Source organism: Euleptes europaea, chromosome 12 (assembly GCF_029931775.1).
Source record: "Euleptes europaea isolate rEulEur1 chromosome 12, rEulEur1.hap1, whole genome shotgun sequence".
In the NCBI taxonomy this organism is placed as follows: domain Eukaryota; kingdom Metazoa; phylum Chordata; class Lepidosauria; order Squamata; family Sphaerodactylidae; genus Euleptes; species Euleptes europaea.
Window position 1 is genome coordinate 4,451,264 of NC_079323.1, and position 26,844 is coordinate 4,478,107.

The window sequence follows — 26,844 nt, forward strand, 5'->3', positions numbered from 1 at the left end:
TTAGCATTTGGTATGTAGTTTAGCAATGCCCGCAGCCAATCCGGAGGGAGGTGGAGCGTAGCATGAGCTTCAAAATGACAGGTGACATGCAACCGTACTGAACTGTTCAACGTGATTTGACCGCTGAAAGCTTTAATGTGCTTTCATGTTAGGCGCCTGCCAAAATGTCAAAAGCAACACATTCACTAAGCCCCAAGCAAGCAGATGTCAAATTTAAAGGGGCAATTGAACATTCAAAATTCCAGTTAGACGTTTGTCACAGTTTGCTGGAAGGAGGAAGTCTTTGAAAGCCTTTTCTTGTTTGTTCCAGTTTTTAACAGACTTTGGGCTCTCATTGAATGCTCTGTGAGAGGCGCATGGAGGCAAACAAGATATTGTGGTAGTCAAAAAGGGCAAGAGTCCAGTAGCACCTTAAAGACTAACAAAAATATTTTCTGGTAGGGTATGAGCTTTCTGAAGAAGTGAGCTGTGGCTCACGAAAGCTCATACCCTACCAGAAAATATTTTTGTTAGTTTTTAAGGTGCTACTGGACTCTTGCCCTTTTTGACTACTGCAAACAGACTAACACGGCTACCCACTGTGAAAGATATTGTGGGATACAGTCGGGCACACCGCAGTCCTGCAGTGGTCCATAATGTCATCCCTGTGCCTCTTCTTTTTATAAATAATGTCTATGTTGACTTCACAGAAATGCAATGGTTCTTGAGCGAGATTTTGGAGTGGTGGTTTGGAGCGGTGGGCTCTGATCTGGAGTACCAGGCTTGAGTCCCCTCTCCTACACATGAAGCCAGCTGGGTGGCCTTGGGCTAGTCACAGCTCTCTTGGAGCTCTCTCAGCCCCACCTACCTCACAGGGTGTCTGTTGTGGGGAGGGGAAGGGAAGGTGATTGTATGCCAGTTTGATTGTCCCTTAAGTGATAAAGTCGGCATATAAAAACCAACTCTTCTTCTTCATCGGTCACACAGGCACTCCGCATTCCATTTGACCAAAATGATGTACGAGACATTTATCTCCAAGGTGCTGATCTGGTTATACATCATTGATGAGTCTATTTAAATAATGCATCTCTCATTAAAAATGGAAGATGATACTTCTTGTTCATGCTCAGAGAGGAGGCAAAAAACTGGGTTTTGACCCAAATATGTCACAAAGGTTGATGGTCACCAAACATAAAGCACTTTTCCGTCATTAATAATAATGTGGAGGAGGGGACAGGGATTGTGGGACAAACGACCGGGGAAGTCAAATGAACGGAAGCGCTACCAAAGAAGGGAAGCAAAGAAATATAAAGGAGGAGAAAAATGAAAGACCAAAAAAAAAAAAAAAAAAAAAGGGAGAGAAGGGAAGCCTCTTCAAAGGCAAAAAGACAGGGTACTTTCGTTTAAAAGGGGGGATCCTTGAAAGTTTAAACCCCAGAGTTGTTTTTTATAGCTACATTTATTCCACCCTTCCTCCAAGGAGCTTGATAAAGTGTGTGTGTGTGTGTGTGTTAAGTGCCGTCTAGTCGCTTCCAACTCATGGCAACCCTATGAATCAATGTCCTCCAAAACGTCCTATGCTTAACAGCCTTGCTCAGTTCTTGCAAATTGAGGGCCGTGGCTTCCTTTATTGAGTCCATCCATCTCTTGTTGGGTCTTCCTCGTTTCCTGCTGCCCTCAACTTTTCCTAGCATGACTGTCTTTTCCAGTGACGCTTATCTTCTCATAATGTGACCAAAATATGATTTTGGTCATTTTAGCTTCTAGTGATGTGAGATCTCCTGCCGACAGAAATCAATTTTCCTGGAGAAAATGGCCACTTTGGCAATTGGACTCTATAGCATTGAAGGCCCACCCCTCCCCAAACCCTGCCCTCCTCAGGCTCCGCCCAAAAAAACTCCCGCCGGTGGTGAAGATGGACCTGGCAACCCTGTGCATTTGCTGTCCTGGGTATGTGCACACCTTGCCGTACTTGGTACTGTGTTTAGAGAACCCTGGGGAATGAGGAGAAAGGGGCCACCATCTATGGGGGGGGGGGACTGTGGCTCAATGGTAGAGCATCTGCTTGGCATACAGAAGGTCCCAGGTTCAATCCCCACTTAAAGGGACTAGGCTAGTAGATGTTGTGAAAGACTTCTACCTGAGACCCTGGAGAGCCGCTGCCGGTTTCAGTAGACAATACTGACTTTGATGGATAGGGTTGCCAGGTCCCTCTTTGACACCGGTGGGAGGTTTTGGGGGTGGATCCTGAGGAGGGCGGGGTTTGGGGAGGGACTTCAATGCCATAGAGTCCAATTGCCAAAGCAGCCATTTTCTCCAGGGGTGCTGATCTCTGTCAGCTGGAGATCAGTTGTAATACCAGGAGATCTCCAACTAGTACCTGGAGGTTGTCAACCCTATGTACCCGCCTCTCTTCAAAGAAAAAAACACAAGCCCAACATTAGGGTTGCCACCCTACAGGTATTAGCTTGAGATCTCCTGCTATTACACCTGATCTCCAGCCGATAGAGATCAGTTCACCTGGAGAAAATGGCTGCCTTAGCAATTGGGCTCTATGGCATTGAAGTCCCTCCCCTCCCCAAACTCCACCCTCCTCTGGCTCCGCCCAAAAAAACGCCCAAACGTAGTGAAGAGGGACCTGCCAACCCTACCCACCATTGAAGAAGGAATCACAGTAAGGATTTACAGACAACAAAAGATCCAGCATCCGTCAGATTTGCTGAATTTTATTATTATTATTATAGTCAAGTAAGGCTGTACATGTTTCATGCAGGCGGCATGCTGGTCCCAGCAGCTGGCTTCGGGGCAGAAGGCTGAGGGTTAACTTCCATAGGCTCGACTTGGCCTACGGAAACAGGATCCTGGGATGTAGCACCTGCAGTTTGATCAGAGGTCCTGCAAACAAAACAGAGGTCATCATTCCAAAGCTTTGTTTCTTGTAGAAAAAAAAGGGGAGGGGCCGTGGCTCAGAGGCAGAGCCTCTGCTTGGCATGCCGAAGGTCCCAGGTTCAACCCCCGGCATCGCCAGTTAAAGGGACTAGGCAGGTAGGTGATGTGAAAGACCCTTTTCTGCCTGAGTCCCTGGAGAGCCGCTGCCAGTCTGAGTAGACAATACTGACTTTGATGGACCAAGGGGTCTGATTCAGTAGAAGGCAGCTTCATGTGTTCATGCGTTCAAGACTGCTCTAGAAGTAGGGTGGCTAGCTCCAGGTTGGAAAATTCCTGGTGGTTTAGACGTGGAGCATGGGGAGAGTTGAGTTTGGGGAGGGACCTCAGCAGATTATAATGCCATAGAGTCCACACCCCAAAGCGACCCTTTCCTCCAGCAGGAACTGACCTCTGTTGTCTGGAGAGCAGTTGTAATTCCAGGTGATCTCCAGACCCCACCAGTAGATTGGCAACCCTATTCCCTGGCAGATAACGAAGAAAACATTAGATATTTATTTGCTTGTTATGGAATTTTGCAAGGCTGGTGCGTTTTTGCTTGTTATGGAATTTTGCAAGGCTTGTGAGGTTCCTGATTCAGTATTCATAGACCTGTTTGTGGCCCTGATTCTGCTTTCAAAGGTTGGTTTTGAGGGGAAGGGCCCTGGCTCATTGGCTGAGCATCGACTTGGCTTGTAGAAGGTCCCAGGTTCAATCCCCGACATCTCCAAGAATCTGGCAGTAGGTGATATGAAAGACCTCTGCCTGAGATCCCGGAGAGCCACTGCTGGTCCGAGTAGACAATAGAAGAAGAAGAGTTGGTTTTTATATGCCGACTTTCTCTACCTTTCAAGGAGAATCAAACCGGTTTACATTCTCCTTCCCTTCCTCTCTCCATAACAGACACCTTGTGAGGTAGGTGGCGCTGAGAGAGTTTGGTGAGAACCATGACTAGTCCAAGGTCACCCAGCTGGCTTCATGTGGAGGAGCGGGGAACTGAACCTGGTTCACCATATTATAGTCTGCCGCTCATGTGGAGGAATGGGGAAATCAACCCGGTTCTCCAGATTAGAGTCTTCCGCTCATGTGGATGAGTGGAGAATCAAACCCGGTTCTAACCGGATTAGAGTCCGCCGCTCCTAACTACGACACCACGCTGACCTTCACGGACCAAGGGTCTGATTCAGTATAAAGCAGTGTCATGTGTTCATGTGTCTAAATTAATGTTGTTGGTCTGGATCTTTCAATTGTTTTCACAGCCCTTTGGATTCTGTGTGTGTGTGTGTGTGTTAAGTGCCATCAAGTCGCTTCCGACTCATGGAGACCCTATGAATCAATGTCCTCCAAAATGTCCTATTTTTGACAGCCTTGCTCAGATCTTGCAAACTGTGGCTTCCTTTATTGAGTCCATCCATCTTTTGTTGGGTCTTCCTATTTTCCTGTTGTCCTGGATTTCCTATATACTGTGCAAAAAAAAAGGTTCAAGATTCCCAAAATTCTGTGCTTCTACTACATGTGTTTGCCAACTGATTGGAAAACCAAAGAAAGAATCTGAACCAACAATAATAAACTAGGAATGTTTCTCTGCCCCACTCCATATGTGATGGCGTCCCATTATGGAAATCAGCAGGTTTGCAGGCTAAAGATGCATTGAAGTGTGTGTGTGGGGGATCTCATTAGATGGGGAGGGGCTGTGGCTCAGTGGTAGAGCCTCAGCTTGGCATGCTGAAGGTCCCAGGTTCAATCCCCGGCAGCTCCAGTTAAAGGGACTAGGCAGGTAGGGGATGTGGAAGACCTCTGCCTGAGACCCTAGAGAACCGCTGCCAGTCTAAGTAGACAATACTGACTTTGATGGACCAAGGGTCTGATTCAGTATAAGGCAGCTTCATATGTTCATGACTAAGTTTCAGATTTGGTTGTTCCAACCGACGTTTTGAAATAGAAATGCTTTCCTATTCAACGTTCCTTTGTTTGCATAAAATATTTACTATCTCCCGCCTTATTTCTTTGGACTTGGTGCAATTAGCAATTTGTTCCAAGATGATCTCGTGTGGGACCTGGATCCCTGCTGTTATGTGTGGGCATGAAAGCTCAGGATGTGGATTCCCCCCCCCCCCAGCCAGAAAGCAAGCTTAAAAAAAAAAACTTAAAGCTCACTCCCCCTACATAGCCAAATGTTCCCTGTTGGTCGACGAACATGGTATTCTCAGCCTTTTTTCTTGCTGAAGATGCTAATGGAGTCTCCCAGCCACGCTGGCCACTTTGAATACCATGCGTAGAGGCGGACGTATAAGCATGAGCAGGACGCGCTTAATGCAATGTGACAGCTCAGCAGTTCGGTTCCCATAAAGCGAGTGATGGATGTTGGCATGCCACAGAGCAGGGAGAACAGCATCCAGCACTCAGTGTGTTGCACAATTAGGGTTGCCAGCTCCAGGCTGGCAAGTTCCTGGAGGTTTGGGTATGACCGCACCAGCAGTCAGCTCCCCATTCGCACTGGTGGCTTTAATCAGGCTTCACTCTACTTTCAGCTTCTTTTACTTTCAAGTATTCTATAAAGGCCATTTGCTGAATGAAACGAAAAATTTAGACTAATTTTAAATGAGAGTGAAATTTTCATTCCAGCTTAGTGGCTTTCTACCTCTTGGGTAGAGGAGGTCAGGCCCGTGAGAGCCCGAGAAAACGCCACAGAAGCTGAGCCCTCAGCTGGCGTGGATGGGAGGAAGGATCTTGTGGGATCTTACAAACTCAAAGAAGAAGAAGAGTTGGTTTTTATACCCCGATTTTCTCCACCTTTTAAGGAGTCTCAAAGTGGCTTACAATCACCTTCCCTTCCTCTCCCCACAACAGCCACCTTGTGAGGTAGGTGGGGCAGAGAGAGTTCAGAGAGAACTGCGACTAGCCCAAGGTCACCCAGCAGGCTTCATGTGGAGGAGCGGGGAAACCAACCCAGTTCTCCAGATTACAGTCCGCCGCTCTTAACCACGACACCACAATACACACATATTTCAAGTGCGGCATCAGCTCCTGCAGGCAAGAATCGGTTTCAACAGGTATGTCGAGCGGACAGTGGAAGGTGAGGGGCATTTATACGTTTGAGCTTTTTGCTCCATAAGCAAAATAGCGAAATGGAACCTCCATGGTCTGAGAGAACGTATCTTTGAGCACCAGGTGCTGAGGAAGAGAGGGGGCAATTGCAGCTGTCAGGCACTCTCTGTGGTTTCCCCGCAGGGCTGGCCCAAGGATTTGGGGCGCCTTAGGATAGGGCACCCAAGCTGGCACTTCTGTGGGGAGACAGGCAGATGGCACCCTCCGGCCACCCCGCCACACCACGGGAAGTCAGGAAGATGATATCTGACTTTACCACCTCCCTTCTAATGGTTCGTGTTGAGAAACTGCTACCTGCTTCGAAGGGCCCCATCCCAAAGATACCTGGTTGGGTTGCCTCAATGTTCTAAAGGGGATCTGCACAGTGGTGAATGTGTTTCGTCCTTTATCACATCCCTAAAACTGCCCCAGTTCTGCACTTTCTGAGGCCGGCTTCATGTTGTTGAATTGACTTTTCGTCCGGTTCTGTTCCTCTCCCCCTTCTTCCAAAGCGCCCGAAGCATCAGACACCCCCCTGGAGGAAACTGACAACTTAAGAGGGTGGAAGATGGAAGTTCTAGAGTGACATCACATCCCCATTGAAGTCCCTCCCCTCCCCAAACTCTGCCTTCCCAGGATCCACCCCCAAATCTCCAGGAATTTCCCTATCCAGAGTCGGCAACCTTATCTTTCTAACTTACCATTTGCAAGGATGCTTTTTGTGGCTTATTCACTTAAAAAAAAAAAAAAAAAAGGTCAAAGGAAGTGAATGTTCGTCTTTAACATTTATTTATCATCGTCCAGGAAGAGAAAGAAAGAGAGAGGCCCTCTCTGAGCTGGAAAAATTCACAAGCATGTCACACATTAACATTGATTTGGATAAGATTACACTAACAGCGAAAATGGAGGCAGTACCCAGAGAGACAGATTTAAAGATTTAGAGAGAGAATTTGTGTGAGGGTGCATGTGATCAGACACCTTGGATCTGCCTCTGGAAGGCCAGAATACAGATGTGTTCATGGAGGATTATGTATTTCCCAACAAAAACACAGCAGTTGAGCACAGCAGGTGATTGTGGTATTTATTTCTTTTGTTTTTGCAAAGCCAAGTGAAGGTATAAACAAGCGGGGTAAAGGACTTTTAGCACCATCTTGTAGACGGGGGAATAAAAAGAACCGGTACAAAGAAGGAGGTACAATAAATGTGACCAAAAGCGCAGTATCAGAATAGTCCAAAGGAAAAGGGGCAGAGGAAGCAGGCAAGCAAATTTTTCTTTTGTACAAGAAGCACAGAGAAAATATGTTACAAGTTTTGCCAAGACAGAGGAAATCTGTTCAAAGAAAAACTGTTTTTTTTTTAATTAAAAGGATTTATTAGGCATCCAAAAACAAGAGATTTCTGGTACCCTGTGGTCATTCCTAAGCATGTATACTCAGAAGTAAGTGAGCGCAGCAGAACTTACTCCCTAGTAGGCGTGCTTAGGATTGCAATCATCTGCTGCTAATATAAACCAAGGAGAGAGCAGAAAAGGCCTGTGGATACCTATTAATCACCCATATGGAAAAAAAGTTTAATTTAGAGTGGAGTTCCCCCATAGACCAGAAGGGGGCAGTTTAGAATCCCACAGAAGATCACCTTTCTATTTAAAGCCCAATCATATCGGACTTACTCTCAGGTAAGTATGCATACAACTGCAGCCTGAAATTTTGTTGCTTCGAGTAGGAACGAATTCGGCCGAACGCTTCATTTCCCCTCTGAACTCAACAGAATTTGGAAAGTGCCCCCTCAATGATAGGTAATTTGGACTTGGGTGCAAATGCCTTTGTATGCCACCCGTTGTTTTTCGTCACCTGGGTGAACCTCCTCACAGGCAAAAGCACTTCTTTAGCTCCTCTAAGGCTAGTTAGTTGTCCATCAACCTTCCAAAGGATTCATTTTTTGATCCCACCCTCCTGTGAGCTCACCTTGACTGTATGCTGGTCTATGGGGAAGTAAATCCACTCCTGTGAAGTGCTCAGTGGCACTCCGACTTCCTAACGGGCATTCCTTCCGGGATTGCATTTGAATACCCCAAAATGAGATTCCGGAATATTCTGGGGGATCCCACAGGCGTTGGCTGCTAAGCCAAGGAGAGGGAAACTCTCCAAAATTTTCCACAAGCCGCCTGGATCGCAGCTTGAAAATCCAGGACTCCCTTTGAGTCCCCGACGTATGTAATGTATTTCGGATGGTGCACGCCTCACCCTGACGCGCATACATGAACCTCTTCAGAACTGTGGTTTTATAATCAAGGAATGTCTATGTGGTTGTCCTCCCCCCGCCAAGCAAATGAGTATCATGGATGCTCATCATGAGGCATGCGCTCTTTTGGGGGGGGGGGCGGGGGGAGAAAATGCAGCACATTTGCAATTAGTTCTCCACAATTCCATTTCCTGAACAATATTCCTGAATTCCTCCGGCACGTCGGAGGCGTCGACACCTTCCCCGCTCCCCCTCCCCTCTACGTACACACGATCCCGGCTAACGGCACGCTCTACACTTCTAACACAGCTACGCATGGCAACACACCACAGAAATCATTACACATATGTTATAGTCAAGGCATCTCGGGCACAAGCCGTACAAAACACGTCACACACGATACGCTACGACTTAGGCAATCCATTCCGGTAATCAAGCTAAGTAACATATGCTATCCACCGGTCATACATATCCCCCCTCCCCACCCCAGTCTTGAGATATGTTCTCCTAACCCGGCATTCTGGCAAAACAAGATTTCCTCTCCTTTCTCGACTCTCTCCAAAATTAGCATGTACATTCTGCACGCTTCTAGGACCTAAGATTTGGGGGCTCGTTTCTCAACTGCCATCAGAACATCGGGGTCCCGAGAATGCTTGTCCTGAGATCTTCTTTAGTTATCATTTAGTTATCATTTCAGGGTTGTTGCTTTTTAAAAAATTAATGGGTTTGAAACGAAAAGAACATGAAAATGAAAAGCACAGGAAGCTGCCTTAGAGAAAGTCAGACCACTGGTCTATCGAGATCAGTATCATTTGCTTTGGGGTCTTTCACGACAACTGCTCCCTGGTCCTTTGAGTGGGGATTGAACCTGGGGCCTTCTGTATGAAAAGCAGATGCTCTACCACTCAGCCACAGTAGCTGCTCCCTAATAATAATTTAGAGCAGGGGTGTCGAACTCATTTGTTACGAGCGCCAGATATGACATAAATGTCACTTGGTAAGGCCGAGACATGCTTCGCCAGCCCAGATTGAGAGTGGAGGGGGTGGCTGTTTCGGCTGGCTCACGGGCTGGATAAGAGCTCTCAAGGGGCCAGATCCGGCCCGTGGGCCTTATGTTTGACACCCCTAATTTAGAGTGTTGGGCTGCAGTAGAAGAGCTAGATCTGAGTCCAGTAACATCTTAGAGACCAACAAGATTTTGAGGGTATAAGCTTTCGAGAGTCAAAGTATCCTTTGTCAGATATAAGTAGGAATGGAAGGCCCTATCTGACAAAGGGAGCTTTGACTCTTGAAAGCTTATATCCTGAAAATCTTGTTGGTCTCTAAGGTACTACTGCACTCGAACCTAGCTCCCTCATAAAGCTTGCTGCTGACAGAAAGGGTTTCCACTGGTGAGGAAGAAGGGGATTTTTTTTTGCCAATTTCCCCTCCCACCGCAGACCCCTTTCCATCCCCTCTTCCTGGTGCTGTTCTGGGGAGTCCACTTTCTTTTGAAGGCCAATTTTATCACGTTCTATGAGACATTATTGAGTGGAAGGAGAGGAGCATACATGCATTCACAGGAGTTTGGCCCTAAAAACTATTTGCTTGCAAAGGGGCTGATTCCCTACCTCTACTTAAAGAGTTTGAATGCCCTCGGGTGCTCCTGGCAACTGTCTCCTGTTTGGCATGAAGCGGCATAAGGAAAAGACTGGTGATGGGCAAGAGTTTTTGTGAGATAGCTCAAAGATGCTCGAAAAGGGATTTCATGTCCTGTTTTGTGAGCGCACATTTTATCCTCTCTTGCCTCTGGCCCTCTGGATACAATGCCAAACCTGGCAAAATCGGTTTTCCAGAGGAAAATGCAAGATGCTCATATGGACTCATCCCTCTCCCAAAGTACTTTCAACTCTCTGTCTCAGTCCAGACAACACACAAAACCAGGGTTTATTTTAACAACAGTTTGAGAAAACCAGGATTTGGCTTGCGGGAAATCACTGAAATCCATGTTTGCCAACCTCCAGGTTGTGGATGGAGATCTCCTGGGATTACAACTGATCTCCAAATGATAGAGATCAGTTCACCTGGAGGAAATGGCTGGTTCGGCATTATACCCCACCGAAGTCTCTCCCCTCCCGAACTCCGCCCTCCTCAGGCTCCACCCCCCAAATCTCCAGGTATTTCCCAACCCAGAGCTGGCAACCCTAACTGAAATTCTGGTTTGCTTTGACAGGACAGGTTCCATTGCCTTCCTCTGGCCAGGTACCTTTGAAGATGAGGAGTGTGCTAGGGTTACCAGCTTCCAGGTGGGTTCTGGATATGTCCTGGAATTACACCTGAACCCCAGGTGACAGAGATCAGTTCCCCTGCAGGAAATGGCTGATTTGCAGGGTGGTCTCTATGGAGTTATACCCAACTGAGGTCCCTTCCGTCGCCACATTCCACCCTCCCCAGGCTCCAACCCCAAATCTCCAGGACTTTCTCAACCCAGAGTTGGCAAGCCTAAATGTGCAAAGGCAACACCAGGAACAAGGCATATTCCCCACATCCATGCGTCCTGTGAAGCCAGAGTTAACTGTGGTTAATAAAACAGCTTCCACTAAACCCAATAGAGCAGCTTGGGTTCAGACAACTGAAGGAACTGCTGTTTAATCAACCCCTGGTATTGTGTTATGTGTCAACCGATCCCCTTTCTCCTGCTTTTCTGAAACCCTGACACTCGCAAACTGAAAACCAGGGTGATCCACGATCCCTTTCCTCCTTTAAGTCCCTTCTCCTTGCCCTGAAACCAAACCCCTGAAACGATCCCTCCTAAACTTCCGCAGAAGTCAACCAGAAAAAGCGTCCAATACAGTTGGAACCCAAGCAGATTAAAAGGCTCTAATTAATGTTGTGGCCTTTATTATTGGGGGGGGGGGGAGAGAAAGAAAGAGAGAAAAGGGGGAGTGAGCATGGCAAAGAGAGAGAGAGAGAGAAAGAGAGAAGGAAGGAGAGTGAGGAAACGCAGAGACATTTACTCTTTTGCTTCGGCCAACTTATTGTTCATCTCTTTGCTTTTCTCCTTGTCCTCGGGGTTGGCTGGGCTGGCGGCTTCCGTGCTCTTCTTCTTGGCAGCCCGGCTGGATGCCATCTGCTTGTCTTTGGCTTTTTTCAGCGGTTTATGGCTTGAGGGTGTCTTTTTTGGTTTTGGAGGCTGCGGGCTAGGCTTCTCCACCTGGGCAGGCGCAAGCGACAAACCACAGCCACAAAGAGAAAACACGCATGACACACAAGAGGGAGAAGGTGGGAAAGAAGGGCATTTAGAGAGGACTAGCAACATGGCGGCAGGTTTCGATTTAGAGCACAGGGTCAGGCATCAATCTGGAGGTCCTGGATTGACCGATCAGGGTGGCCAACCCCCAGGTGGGGCCTGGAGATCTCCTGGAATTGGAATTGATCTCCAGATGATTGAGATCAGTTTTCCTGGAGAAAATAGCTGCTTTAGAGGGTGGACTCTATGGCATTGAAGAAGAAGAGTTGGTTTTTATATGCCGACTTTCTCTACCATTTAAGGAAGAATCAAACTGGCTTCCTCTCCCCACAACAGACACCCAGTGAGGTAGGTAGGGCTGAGAGAATGTGACTAGCCCAAGGTCACCCAGCTGGCTTCATGTGGAGGAGCGGGGAAACAAATTCAGTTCACCAGAGTAGCCTCCGCCACTCATGTGGAGGAGTGGGGAATCAAACCCAGTTCTCCAGATCAGAGTCCACCGCTCCAAACCACTACACCACACTGAGGTCCCTCCCAAACCTCACCCTCCCCAGGCTCTATTCCCCAACCTCCAGGAATTTCCCAACCTGGAGTTGGCAACCCTATGACCAATGCAAAAGGGGAGGCAGTTCTTAACTTGCCCAAACAACAAGCGTTCCTTACTAAGCCAGTGTGAGGGTTGAACAGATCCCAAAATACGTCATAGAAATAAAACACTTTTGGTGACAGGTGGAAGGCAACATTCAGCATGCCACCAATTTAAAAAAAAATCAACATTTTTATTAAGCATCTTTCTATACCAGTATAGGGATGGTACAGCAGGAAAAACTTTGGGGGAGAAGGAATATTTTATCAATTCCACCCTATATATACAACTGGTGTAAAAATGACCCTCCGACACCATTAGAGTATATACTACAATGTATAATGTATGTACATAGATAGAGAATTTACATCATGAAGGTTGAGAAATATAGAGAGTATGACTCTGGAAAACATAGCTGTATCCATTTCCCCCCACATCCTTCGGTCTGCTCGACCCCACACTTCTTAAAAAATCCTCTAGAAGCACTCTTCATACATTTCCTTATCAGGATGATTGCTATTGAGTAGGATTGTTGGCAGTGGCTGGCCATTTATGCATGGTTGTTTCGTCGCAGTCACCCCGTCGACTGCTTCAGGGTTTTGCTTTGAATATGCTTGCATTTTCCGACCGTCAGAGGTCGCCTCGCTCTCCCCGCATGTTTACGTGGGTTTTGCCCGCATTTTCTGGATTCGTGTTTAGCCAACATCCAGACAACATGGGGAAAATGCGTGGAAACGCGCGGGGAGGGCAAGGCGACCTCTGACAGTCGGAACCTGCAAGCATAATCAAAGCAAAGCCCCGAAGTAGTCGGCGAGGTGACCGCGAGGAAACCGCCATGCATAAAAGGCTGCTGTCAAACTCGTATGCATTACGAGTTCACGTGTGGAGGAGAGTGAGGTGGGAACGAGACGTCAGAATGGAGGGGACCGCATCAGCCCGCCGATGGAAGATCACGGAGGAATGGATACTGGGATGGCTCCCTGTCGTTAAAACCACTCTGCAGAGACGAAACCAGGAGAGCAAAGGGAGTGGAGCACAGCTTCCACCCTGCCGTCCCGGTTTTCTGTCTGCAGGGGAACAATCAAAGTAAGGGCGCATCAGGGATTTCCCGTCTCCTCCTCCTATGCTCTGGACTGAAAGCAAAACAGCAAGCAGCAAGCAGATCGGATGATGGCTCAACTGAGCATCCAATTGGATGGAAAAGGGAGAGGATACCATTTGTCTGGTGGCAGTGGGCAATCTCCTGACCCTGCTCAGAGCCCGGAGGAGCGGGAGAAAAAAATGGTGGGTGGGTGTCAATGGTGATGCTCTAGGACAGGGGTGTCGAGCTCATTTCTGACAAGGGCCGGATATGACATAAATGTCACTTGGTCAGGCCGGGCCATGCCTTGCCAGCCCAGATCGGGAGTGGTGGTGGGGTGGCTTCCTTGGCTGGCTCGCGGGCCGGATGTGAGCTCTTGCTGTAACCGGCCCGTGGGCCGTATGTTTGACACCCCCGCTCTAGGACTTTCTCCCAACATCTATGGTAAAGACTATAAGGGAACTCCTAGAGCAGTATGGATTTCATGACATCATTTTGCAGTGATTGTTCTAGGAATTGTTTCCAGGGTAAAGACCATAGAGCAGGGGTGTCAAACATAAGGCCTGCGGGCTGAATCCGGCCCTTTGACAGCTCTTAGGCGGCCCACAAGCCAGCCGAGGCAGCCACCCACTTCAACCCCAGTCCCGATCCGGGATGGCGAGGCATGGCCCGGCCCGACCAAGTGACATTTATATCATATCCAGTCCTTGTTAACAAATGAGTTCAACACCCCTGCTATAGAGATTGGGGAGTTTTCTAAAGAATCACCACGAAGTGGAGTCACACCCTCCATGCTGCTCTAGGAGGTTCCTCAGTGGTAGAGACTACAGAGATAGGGGGGATTCCTAGCGCATCACCCAGAAGTGACATGTCCTCCCCCACCACAAAAAATCTTCACCCTCCCCAGGCACCATCTCAAAAATCTCCTGGCATTTGTCGGTTCAGGGAGGTGGTGAGCTCTCCTTCCCTGGAGGTTTTTAAGCAGAGGCTAGATGGCCATCTGTCAGCAATGCTGATTCTATGACCTTAGGCAAATGATAAGAGTGATGGCATATTGGCCATCTTCTGGGCATGGAGTAGGGCTCACTGGGTGTGTGTGGGGGGAGGTAGTTTGGAATTTCCTGCATTGTGCAGGGGGTTGGTCTAGATGACCCTGGGGGTCCCTTCCAACTCTTTGATCCTAGGATTCTACCCTAAACTTAGCTGATGGGGAGACAGTTTACAATGCAAGGCTTGTAAGAGATGTGCTGACCTGTGTTTTTTCCACCAACATACACAATCGGCTGAGCACATTTTTGCACAAGCACCACTGAAGCCAATGGTGGTTACGCAAGAACATAGACCTAATTTTCCACCTCTTGCTTCAGTGCGGCCGGCAGCGGAGGGGGCCTGTATTGTCCCCATCCCTCCTTACCTTCGGTGATTCCTTGTAGGGCTCGCTATAAAGGCTGCGTATCCTCCTGCGCTCGAGGAATTTGTTATCTGCCGGACCGGGCTTGGCGCTCTCTGCGGTAAACTGGGCACTGTAACTGGTTTCAACAGCCATCTTCCCCTCCGGGGGTTTGTACTGGCTCTTGGCTCTGATGGCTTTCACTGCCTTGATGTCTGTCCATGGTCGGAATTCGTTTCTGGTGGAAGGAGGAGTGAGAAATGAAACAGAAGATCGGCCAGAAAACTCAACAAACGACATTAATGGGACTGCTGGCTTTAACTAAGCATCTGCCCAGCCTTCCTGAGTTCATGAACCGATAAAACCACCTGCCATATACTAGAATCGAGTCCAGCAGCGCCTCAGAGACCAACGCAATTTTCGTGGTATAAGCTTTGGAGAGTCAAAGCTTCCTTCGTCAGATATGGATTCCATCCCGACTTGTATCTGACAAAGGGAGAACATAAGAAAGGCCCTGCTGGATCAGACCACGGCCCATCAAGTCCAGCAGTCTGTTCACACAGGGGCCAACCAGGTGCCTCTAGGAAGCCCACAAACAAGAAGACTGCAGCAGCACCATCCTGCCTGTGTTCCACAGCACCCAAAATAATAGGCATGCTCCCCTGATCCTGGAGAGAATAGGTATGCATCCTGACTAGTATCCATTTTTACTAGCAGCCATGAATACTCTTCTCTTCCATGAACATTTCCACTCCCGTCTTAAAGCCTTCCAGGTTGGCAGCCGTCACCACAACCTGGGGCAGGGAGCTCCACAATTTAGCTGTGCCTTGACTCTTGAAAACTCATACCCCAAAAACCGTGTTGGTCTCGAAGATGCTACTGCTCTTCCACTGCAAACCGACAGGGCTGTCTTCTGAAACTGTCTGCCATACACTGAGTCAGATCACTGGTCCATCTATTTTAGCATTGTGCAATTCGATTGGCAATTGCTCTCCAGCATCTGAGAACCATTTTAGCAGGGATCCTTGAACAGGAGGTGATGCCAGGGACTGATCCTGGAACCTTCTGCATGCAACACAGTGGGCTTTCCTCCTGATCCCTGGCCCCTCCATATCTGTGCTACACATAGGGTTGCCAGGTCCCCCTTTTTTGGGAGGAGTTCTGGCAGGGATCGCACACGCTGACACGATCGCGTCACTTCCAGTTTACACCTGGAAACACTGCGTCGCAGCAGGCCTCGAGGCAGCTCGTCGCGATGCAGCGCTTCTGGGTGTAAACCAGAAGTGAAGTGATCGTGACTTCCATCCTGACTTGTATCTGACTAAGGGAGAACATAAGAACATAAGAAAAGCCCTGCTGAATCAGACCAAGGCCCATCAAGTCCAGCAGTCTGTTCACACAGTGGCCGACCATGTGCCTCTAGGAAGCCCACAAGCAAGACGATTGCAACAGCATTTATTCTGCCTGTGTTCCACAGCACCTCATATAATAGGCCTGCTCCTCTGATCCTGGAGATAATAGGTATTCATCATCACTAGGATCCATTTTGACTAGTAGCCATGGATAGCCCCGTCCTCCATAAGAACATGAGAAAAGCCCTGCTGGATCAGACCAAGGTCCATCAAGTCCAGCAGTCTGTTCATCCAATGGCCAACCAGGTGCCTCTAGGAAGCCCCCAAGCAAGACGGCTGCAGCAGCACCATCCTGCCTGTGCCCCACAGCACCAAAGATAATAGGCATGCTCCTCTGATCCTGGAGAGAATAGCTAAGCATCATAAGAACATAAGGAAAGCCCTGCTGGATCAGACCAAGTAGTCTGTTCACACAGTGGCCAACCAGGAGCCTCTAGGAAGCCCACAAGCAACACGGCTGCAGCAGCATTATCCTGCCTGTGTTCCACTGCACCTAAGATAACGGGCATGCTCCTCTGATACTGGAGAGAAGAGGGATGCATCATAAGAACATAATGTAAGAGAAGGCTATCCGTGGCTGCTCTTCAAAATGGATACTAGTCATGATGCATGATGTCGGTGCAGCTGTGTGCAGTCACCGCTCCTGAGACGGCCGATGGAACTGCCCGCCAATCTACTTGACCTGGCGACCCTAGCTGCACATGAAGTGGCCTTGTACTGAGTAAGACCACGGATCCATTTCGCGCTGTGTGGTCTACTCAGATTGCCAGCATTTCTCCAGGACTCAGGGAGAGCAAGTTCTTTCCCAAGACTCACCCAGGAGCCAAGTCACACAACAAAAAGTCCTGGCATCACCCGCATGGCTGCCACAACAACTTTCAATCAGGTGCTCACTGCTCAGAACTTAATTCCAGGCATGCGGGGACTCAATCTGGATTAGGGAGCATGGTGTGCGTGGAGAGGTGGCTTAAGTTTCCCCCTCCACACTGTTTTCCCATCCCAGGTGCAGTGGTTAAAGTGTCATACTAGGGAAAACCCAGGTTCGAATCCTCACTCTGCCATGGAAACTCGCTGGGTGACCCTGGGCCAGTCACACACTCTCAGCCCCGACCCTGGCTAGTATTTGGATGGGAGACCACCGAGGAATACCAGGGACGTGACGCGAAGGCAGGCAATGGCAAACCACCTCTGAATGTCTCTTGCCTTGAAAACCCTACGGGGTCACCGTAAGTCAATTCCTAGAGCTACCGTGTACCACTTCTGGTTTTGCCTGGAAGCGACACAGGGATGCAGCTGATATAGGAAGAGGCCAGTCAGACCTAACATGGTGAAGATCTGTAGCGGGACAGGGGAATGGGTAGTAATAGCCAATTTTGTCTGGAACTGACCCAGAATTTAGAACTGGGGCGTCTGGCAGTAGTCATTGAATTTTAATGGGAAAGCGTCAATGAGCATTGAGTTGTAGTTTACGGATGACACGTGCCTTATTTAAAGGTTGATCAATCTATTTTGCAATCTATGTGAATGTCGGCGGCTGGCAGGGCGCCAAGCCCGGCGTCCTTCCCCAGGGCAGAAACACACCCATTAATTAAAACCTAGCTGGGTGTTTAATATTCAACACAGACAACAGACCTCAGCCAACGGCTTGTTAATCGCTGCCAACGACATGAGGACCAGGGAGCTGCAGCTAATTTATAAATTGCATCTGTGCATAAACAAAGTTTATTTGCATTAATGAGGCAGGCATCGGTGTCTTGATGCTATCAGGGAAATTCTCGAGCTGGAGCAAGTTTCTCTGTGCGGAACAGGGTCCGTGCACGTAACACGGTATTTTGTACACAGATCCTTGGTCTGTGAGCAACCCAGATTATGTGCACAGTTAACAATGCTGAATTTGCAATGGCATGCACATGTGTTAACACTAGGGTTGCCAACCTCCAGGTGGTAGCTGGAGATCTCCTGCTATTACAACTGATGAACACATTCTGTCTTATACTGAATCAGACTCTCGGTCCATCAAAGACAGTATTGTCTACTCAGACTGGCAGTGGCTCTCCAGGGTCGCAGGCAGAGGTCTTTCACATCACCTACTCGCCTAGTCTTTTTAAGTGGAGATGCCAGGGATTGAACCTGGGACCTTCTGCATGCCAAGCAGAGGCTCTACTGAGCCACATCTGATCTCCAGCTGATAAGAGACAAGTTCACCTAGAGAAAATGGCTGCTTTGGCAATTGGACTCTATGGCATTGAAGTTCCTCCTCTCTCCAATCCCCGCCCTCCTCAGGCTCCGCCCCACAAACCTCCCGCCAATGGAGAAAAGAAACCTGGAAACCCTAGTTAACACTGAAATCGGGTATAGATGTACAACCTAGGAGTGCATGCATGCCACATTTCACATTGGTATAAATGCAACCCCCTTCTGGATGTACACCTTAATGTGGTGAGGGGGTTTGTGTGTGTCAGGGAAGCTGAGAGCAATACCGTCAGGGGTCTAGACTTTACTAAGAGACTAAACTCCTGGCAGAGTCACTCAAGACGCAATGGTCGCAGCTGAGACACCAGACAAAGATGCGTCCACCCCTTTAAGGGATCCATGGCCACATCCGCAGAAGAGAACAGGCCGTTCCAATGGCGATGGGGGCAGAGGAATCCTTGAAGGTGTGCTACTGGGCAGAAGCAGTATTGGAAGGTGACACCGGCGGAGGATCTTTTGTAGACAACGGCAGGGCCACTGCGGCTAACCCTGGTTAGCACTGCACAGAAGAAGGCATTGGTAAACCACTTCTGACCAACCTTTACCTTGAAAACCCTATGATGAGACATGAATGTGTGACACAGATAGGAAGATACCACTGTTGCAGAAGATGCAGAATCAATACTTTGGCAGAGCTTTCTCACTTCCTCAGTACTCAGAAAGCAATTGATTGGTTCATTCCCACTCGCTCTTCTACTGCACTAAATGATTGCTGTGTAAAGCCCCATTGGGAGAGTGTGACAAGCACCTATTGACCAGTGCCAGTGACTAGCAAAACTGATTCCCCTTACTCCAATTTAGAAGAAGTGTTGGTTGTTATATGCCGACTTTCTCTACCACTTAAGGGAGACTCAAACTGGCTTACAATCACCTTCCCTTCCCCTCCCCACAACAGACATCCTGTGAGGTAGGTGGGGCTGAGAGTGTGAAAAGCCCAAGGTCACCGAGCTGGCTTCATGTGGAGGAGTGGGGAATCAAACCCGGTACTCCATATTTAGGATTTTTTTAAAGTTTCATTTATTTTTATTTAACTTTATAGTTTTTAAACACAATGCTGAAGTGCTTTCAGAGTGGGCAGCCCTGTGAATCAAAGGCAAGAAGAAAATGCCTTACATAGAAACACAGAGCTGGAAGGGACCTCAAGGGTCATCTAGTCCAACCCCCTGCACAACGCAGAGAATTCACAACTATCTCCCCACTCCCCCAGTGACCCCTGCTCTATGCCCAGAGGAAGGCAAAAAATCTCCAGGATCCCTGGCCAATCTGGCCTGGAGGAAAATTTCTTCTTGACCCCATAGCAGCGATCGGCATGACCCCGGGCATGTAAGAAAGGGCCACGAAAGCCGCGCACTGGCTCATCCCTTCCTGTGCTTCCTCTCATGAACTGCCTAAGTTCACAGAATTGGCCTTGCTGTCAGATGGCTATCTAGACTTTGCTTAAAAACCTCCAAAGAAGGAGAGCCCACCACCTCCTGAGAAGAAGAAGAGTTGGTTTTTATATGCCGACTTTCTCTACCACATAAAGTTTCTCTACAAAGACTCAAACCAGCTTACAAACCCCTTCCCTTCCCCTCCCCACAACAGACACCCTGTGAGGTAGGTGGGGCTGAGAGAGCTCTAACAAAGCCGTAACTTGCCCAAGGTCACCCAGCTGGCTTCGTGTGTAGGAAGGGGGAAAATCCATCCAAATTAGCCTCCGCCATTCATGTGGAGGAGTGGGGAATCAAACCCGGTTCTTCAGATCAGAGTCCATCGCTCCAAACCACCGCTCTTAACCACTACACCACGCTGTTTAGAGTGTAGCCCACTACACCATGCTGGTGGAAACCTGTTCCACCAAGGAATCGCTCTGTCAGGAAGTCCTTTCTTGAAACCAGTTTCTCTACAAATAACCTGAAGGACCAGTTCTTCCAATACTATCCAGCTGGCCAGTAAAGATCTGCCATCCAAGCTCTGCTCTCTGTGCCCCCAGCTGCAGAAGAAGGTAGAAATTAGAGACGGGGCTTTTACACTGGTGGCACCTTGCCTTTGCCACGCCTTGGCACCTACCTTGCTATTTTTTTAAGGTACCGGGCCAAAACATTTCTGCTTACCCAAGATAGGGTTGGCAACCTCCAGGTGGTGGCTGGAGATCTCCCACGATTACAACTGATCTCCAGGTGACAGAGGTCAGTTCACCTGGAGAAAATGGCTGCTTTGGAAGGTGGACTCTATATAAGGTTGCCAACCTCCAGGTACTAGCTGGAGATCTCCTGCCATTACAACTGATCTCCAGCCAATAGAGATCAGTTCACCTGGAGTAAATGGCCGCTTTGGCAATTGGACTCTCTGGCATTGAAGTCCCTCCCCTCCCCAAACCCTGCCCTCCTCAGGCTCCACCCCCAAAACCTCCCACCAGTGGCGAAGAGGGATCTGGCAACTCTAACTCTATGTCATCATACCCCATTGAAGTCCTTCCCCTTTCCAACCCCACCTTCCTCAGTCTCCACCCCCAAATCACCAGGTATTTCTCAACCTGGACCTGGTAACCCTAAGCCAAGGTTTAAAGTAAAAGGGTTTTATCTTTTTAAACAGTTTCCCCCTTCCAGCCTAAAGATGATTTATGGCTATTTTTAGGCTGCTCAACATTTGTCTTACAGTGTTCTTAGAGACCCAGCGAGGTGTAGCGGTTAAGAGCGGTGGTTTGGAGTGGCGGACTCTAATCTGGAGAAGCGGGTTTGATTCCCCACTCCTCCACCTGAAGCCTGCTGAGTGACCTTGGGTCAGTCACAGTTCTTTCCAACCAAGGTGCCTGTTGTGTGTGGGGGGGGGGGGAAGTGATTGTAAGCCGCTTTGAGACTCCTTTCGGTGAAGAAAAGCAGGGGTACAAAAACCAGCTCTTCTTCTTCTTCTTCTTCTTCTTCTTCTTCTTCTTCTTCTTCTACACCCAGTTTTAATAACTTGTAGCGGGTTGATTTTTAATGAATTCATGGTATTTTTTTTTTACTTGTCTTGAGAAGGTCTCTGGTGAGACAGCAGTCATTCATTCATTCATTCATTCATTCATTCATTCATTCTCTCTCTCTCTCTCTCTCTCTCTCTCTCTCTCTCTCTCTCTCTCTTAATGTAATCTAGTTTAGATGCCATTTTTAAAAAAAAGATCCAACAAATTTATGTTGGATGAGTATACTGATGCCTCAATGAGCCCGGGAAAGCTAAATGGAACCTCCATGTTCAGGAACAGTATACCTTCAAATATCAGATGCTGGGGAAAGGCAAGAGGAGATGGCCATCATCTTCCCACCCTGCTTATGAGTGCCAAACAGGCATCTGATGGGCCGTTGTGGGATACAGAATGCTGGATTTAATTGGTCTTTGGTCTGATCTAGGCAAACGCATTGGAACGGGCTTAGCCGGCCAAAAGTTCAGCAGCCCATTTTTCTCTCTGAGGCAGAGGGAAGTCTACTTTTCTGACCCTGGTGAGAGAAGCCAGTCCAGCTTGACATAGAAAAAGACACACAGTTAAGTGTGCCTTCATTGAACACTCCATCTCATGAGAGCCACGAAGACAAAAGGCCCATGAATTATGTATCAAACATGGGCAAGCAGCGAAAAGTGAACGGAGCTACACAAATTTCTGCAACTAGAGGAGGCCAACAAATGAATGCTGGAATTTCTGCAGTGAAATGAAAGCCAGGTGTGTTGGTTTTTCAACCAATAGTTTTTGAGCCTGAGGAGGGTGGGGTCTGAGGAGGGGAGGGGCTTCAGTGCCACAGAGTCCAATTGCCAGGGCAGCCATTTTCTCCAGGGGAGCTGATCTCTATTGGCTGGAGGTCAGTTGTAATAGCAGGAGATCTCCTGCTATCACCTGGAGGTTGGCAACCTTGGAAACTGGCCAGTTGGCAACCCGGGCATGGGTGGGTGAAGCTCATCATGCTCCCCACTTTGAGAAAATATTTCCCATGGGGAGGAGATAGGGATGCCAGCCTCCAGGTGGGACGAGGGGATCCCCTGGAATTACAGCTCACCTCCAGACTACAGAGATCACTTCCCCTGGAGAAAATGGCTGCTTTGGAGGGCGGACTCTATGGCATGGTACCCCACTGAGGTCCCTGTCCTCCTCAGGTTCCACCCCCAAATCTCTAGGAGTTTCCCAATCTGTATCTGGCAACCCTAGGAGGGGAGGGTCCTTAATGTGATATAATGCCATCGTGTCTACCCTCCAAAGCAGCCATTTTCTCCAGGGGAACTGATGCCTGTCTCCTGGAGATTAGCTGTAATAGCAGGAAGTCTCCAGCCACCACCTGGAGATTGGCAACCCTACCTGAAGAAGAAGAGTTGTTTTTTATATGCTAACTTTCTCTACCAGTTAAGGAAGAATCGAACTGGCTTACAATCCCCTTCCCTTCCCCTCCCCACAACAGACACCTTGTGAGGTAGGTGGGGCTGAGAGAGCCTCTAAGAGAGCTGTGACTAGCCCAAGATCACCCAGCAGGCTTCATGTGTAGGAGTGGGGAAACCAACCAGATTCACCAGATCAGCCTCCGCCGCTCATGTGGAGGAGCGGGGAATCAAACCCGGTTCTCCAGATAAGAGTCCACCACTCCAAACCACAGCTTTTTACCACTACACCACACTGGCTCTATAGTCTGAGCTATAGTCCTGAAATCTGGTATATAAATACTCCAAATTACAACCTTCATTTCTACCCTGCCCCCAAGGGCGAATTCACACCTCCTCTCAAAGTAAAACATTCACATTACACCCAAAAAGGATTAAGATACTTCCAATCCATCAAGAAAACTGACATTTTGGCAAGCCAGTTATCACCAGACGTTCTAATTTCTAGAGACTATGAAAAGGAGGCATATTTGAGCCACTTCCAAAAAATAAGGCGGGCCAAAAGATTATTCTCTAAATGGATAAAACACTTCCAAGAAAAGCTGTCAGAGCAGAAGGCCAGGATCACTAGAAAAGTCTGAATCACTCATCAGAGGGATTTCAGGGACAAAGAAGAAGAGTTGGTTTTTATATCCCAATTTTCTCAACCTTTAAGGAGTCTCAAGCCAGCTTACAATCACTTTCCTCTCCCCACAACAGGCACCTTGTGAGGTAGGTGGGGCTGAGAGAGCTCTATGAGAACTGTGTCTAGCCCAAGGTCACCCAGCTGGTTTTATGTAGAAGAGTGGAGAAACAACCCCGGTTCACCTGATTAGAGTCCGCCGCTCATGTGAAGGGGAATCAAACCCAGTTCTCCAGATTAGAGTAACAGAATCATAGAATCATAGAGTTGGAAGGGGGCATAGAGGCCATCTAGTCCATCCCCCTGCTCAATGCAGGATCAGCCTAGAGCATCCCTGACAAGGGCTTGTCCAGCCTCTGCTTAAAGGCTGCCAGTGAGGGGGAGCTCACCACCTCCCCAGGAAGCCAATTCCACTGTCAAACAACTCGTACTGTAAAAAGGTTTTTCCTAATATCCAGCCGGTACCCTTCTGCCTGCAATTTAAACCACTCATGCGGAGGAGTGGGGAATCAAACCCGGTTCTCCAGCTTAGAGCCCACCGCTCTCAACCACTACACCACGCTGGCTCTGTTAGCAACGCTAGACCCAAGTGTCACCCGTTAGCACCGCTATACCAAAGTGTCCACGTTCCAATCTGGAAACCAGAATCTTGCCGATGAAATGCTAATCCAAACATCTAAATATATGCCCATTTCCTTCACTGATGCTGATCACAAATATTGGATTTGTCGCAACTGTGTACCCACCAACCCCGGTTTGGATCAAGCCAGGCATTCAATCCCTCGGCGATGCACTCGAAGGACTTCCTTCATTGTTTAAAGCCCATTTTCTACTGGTGGATGATTGTTTTATGGGAAAGGATTGCCGGAGCTGGTTCCTCCATGGCTAATTGAGTCCCAGGCCAGCAGCTGTGCCAAAGCTAGCCCGCCCCCCCCCCCCCGGGATTCTCAGAGGAGTCTGCAAAACGGACTCCGTGACAGATGGCCGACCTATGAGGCTGCGTGATAATCCGACCTCCGTGGCCAAAGATGTGGTTTGTCCAGAGGCGGTCATCAAAGCTAAAAAACAGAGACATTCAGGACGGCCAGACGTGAAACGATACTTTCTTTTAAAAAATGAATAGGGCTCGGGATGCCAACCTCCAGATAGGTAGAGAAGAAGGCAGCACGGGGCTCAATATTAAATAAAGAAAAACAGTAAAGCCTACGCTTGTTATTCAAAAGTAATATTTCATCATTCAAGCAAACCAAAAAACAAAATACTCTTAAGAGCAAGCGTGTTGCTTCACACGTAGAAAACTTTACACATTGAATTGCCTCGCAGGGCTTAAAGCATAATACATACAGCCACTGAGGGCTTCACATACATATGAATAACAAGCTTAGGCTTTACTGTTTTTCTTTATTTAATATTGAGCTGTGTGCTGCCTTCTTCTCTAGCTTTCACTATTTCAGCACAGGTTAACCAACCTCCAGATAGAGCCTGGAGATAGGGTTGCCAACCTTCCAGGTACTAGCTGGTGATCTCCTGCTATGACAACTGGTCTCCAGCCGATAGAGATCAGTTCCCCTGGAGAAAATGGCCCCTTTGGAAGTTGGACTCTATGGCATTGAAGTTCCTTCCCTTCCCAAACCCCGCCCTCCTCAGGCTCCACCCAAAAAACCTCCCACCAGTGGCGAAGAGGGACCTGGCAACCCTACTAAGACAAGTTTGCCATCCAGCATGATTGGCCTGCATGCTCTGTTTCCCAACCTATGGGTCTGGACCCAAATGTGGGTTGCGAAGGCTCTGAAAGTGGGTCATAGGTCAGCCCTCCCTATAGGGTTGCCAACTTCCAGGTGGTGGCTGGAGATCTCCCTCCCCAAACCCCGTCGCCTCAGGCTCCATCCTGAAAACCTCCCGCCACTGGCGAAGAGGGTCTCCGCAACCCTACCAGGAGATCTCCTGGAATTGCAGCCGATCTCCAGGCTTCCGAGATCAGTTCCCTTGAAGAAAATGGCTCTTTTAGAGGGTGGACTCCATGGCATTATACCTTGCCAAGCTCCCTCGCTTTCCTGAACTCTGACTTCCCCAGTCTTCGCCCACCAAAACTGCAGGAACCTCTCAAGCCGGAGATGGCAGCCCTAATTTCTTCTAGTCTAAGGGGAAACCCTCAGCTGGAAAACTCTCTCACACAGCAGAAAAACCAGTCATGCCAGCAGAAAACTGGCTGACTGGCAACCCTGGCTTGGGTGGGTGAAACTCATCATGTATGTCACTTTGAGAAGAGTTAAACTAAGGTTGCCAACCTCCAGGTAGGTTCTATACAAATATATAACCTCTGCTAAAATAGTATAAACTGATAATCCCAAGACAGCACTCAGGCTCAAAAACAATTCAATATATCACAGTATATTCATAAACAATGTATTTTAAACTCAATGCTAATCCTAATCTATTCTAATCTATTATATACAATTCATATTCCATTTATCATTGTTTCATTCAATCAGGTGTACATTCACCATAACCACTACAGGAAGCACAAGTCCTGTTGTATACAATACAGTGGTTAATTAAAACCCTTTGTTAAGCTTGCACACATTTACAGAAATACATTAATGAATACAAACACAAATACAAACAGTTCAAACCCAACCAGGCATGTGTATATATTGTAAATTCTATTCCCAATTATTCAAACTTCTGTTATAATAGGTTCTTGTTGTAATACTGGTTAGTATAAGTCTCTCATATACTATGTGTGCAGGTATCAACCTAGTAAATTGGTCACGAAAAGTATCAACCTAGTAAATTGGTCACTCTAGAAATCACTGAATAATTCTAGAAATTATTCAAGGGAGAGAGTACGTGCACTCTAGATCTTGGCTGCGTTTCGTAGAGACCTTCTTCAGCTCATTGATTAATGTTGCTTAAATTACCGCAAAATAGTTCAAAGATTTTTTGGTAGAGACTATGGCAAATTGCCAAAGTAACCACATGTGTTTGTCCACAGTTTAGACATTTCTTTCGACCTCTGAAGGTTAAGAACATAAGAAAGGCCCTGCTGGATCGGACCCAGGCCCATCAAGTCCAGCAGTCTGTTCACACAGTGGCCAACCAGGTGCCTCTAGGAAGCCACAAACAAGACGACTACAGCAGCACCATCCTGCCTGTGTTCCACCGCACCCAAAATAATAGGCATGTGGTTCCAAAATGTAATTCAATGGCTGTTCTGGACGGTGGACTCTATGGCATTATATCCCAGTGAGGACTCTCCCCTCCCCAAACCCTGCCCTCCCCAGGCTCCAAACCCAACTATCCAGGAATTTCCCAAGCTGGAGCTGGCAACCCTGTCTATGGCTAGCATGGGGAGTGGATTTATTGACCCCTAAAGACATGAGCCCTGTTTATATGTTGCAGGAATGCATGCACAACCGGCATGTACTTGCGTACTAAGGTTGCCAACCTCCAGTTGGTGGCTGGAGATCCAGGTGAACTGATCCCTGTTACCTGAAGATCAGTTGTAATAGCGGGAAATCTCCAGCTACCATCTGGAGGCTGGACACCCTACTGCCACCACTCCAAACGGTGGTGGGGAAGGGAACCTATCACTTCTGGGCAAAACCTGGAAATGACAATGTGTAACTCTCGGGATCCCCAGAAAGTCTATGGTTTTA

The 26,844-nt window shown here is 48.1% G+C and overlaps 1 protein-coding gene across 1 annotated transcript in view; it reads right to left on the reverse strand.

The window, feature by feature from the left end:
• Positions 1-2,744: 2,744 nt before the first annotated feature.
• MAP6 (microtubule associated protein 6) overlaps positions 2,745-26,844 on the reverse strand; it is a 36,910-nt gene continuing 12,810 nt past the window's right edge. The window contains exons 2-4 of the mRNA XM_056858485.1: positions 14,543-14,756; positions 11,229-11,425; positions 2,745-2,874 (exon numbers count right to left, since the gene is read on the reverse strand). Of these exons, the coding sequence (XP_056714463.1) occupies positions 2,745-2,874; positions 11,229-11,425; positions 14,543-14,756 (541 nt within the window). The remainder of the gene's footprint in view (positions 2,875-11,228; positions 11,426-14,542; positions 14,757-26,844) is intronic.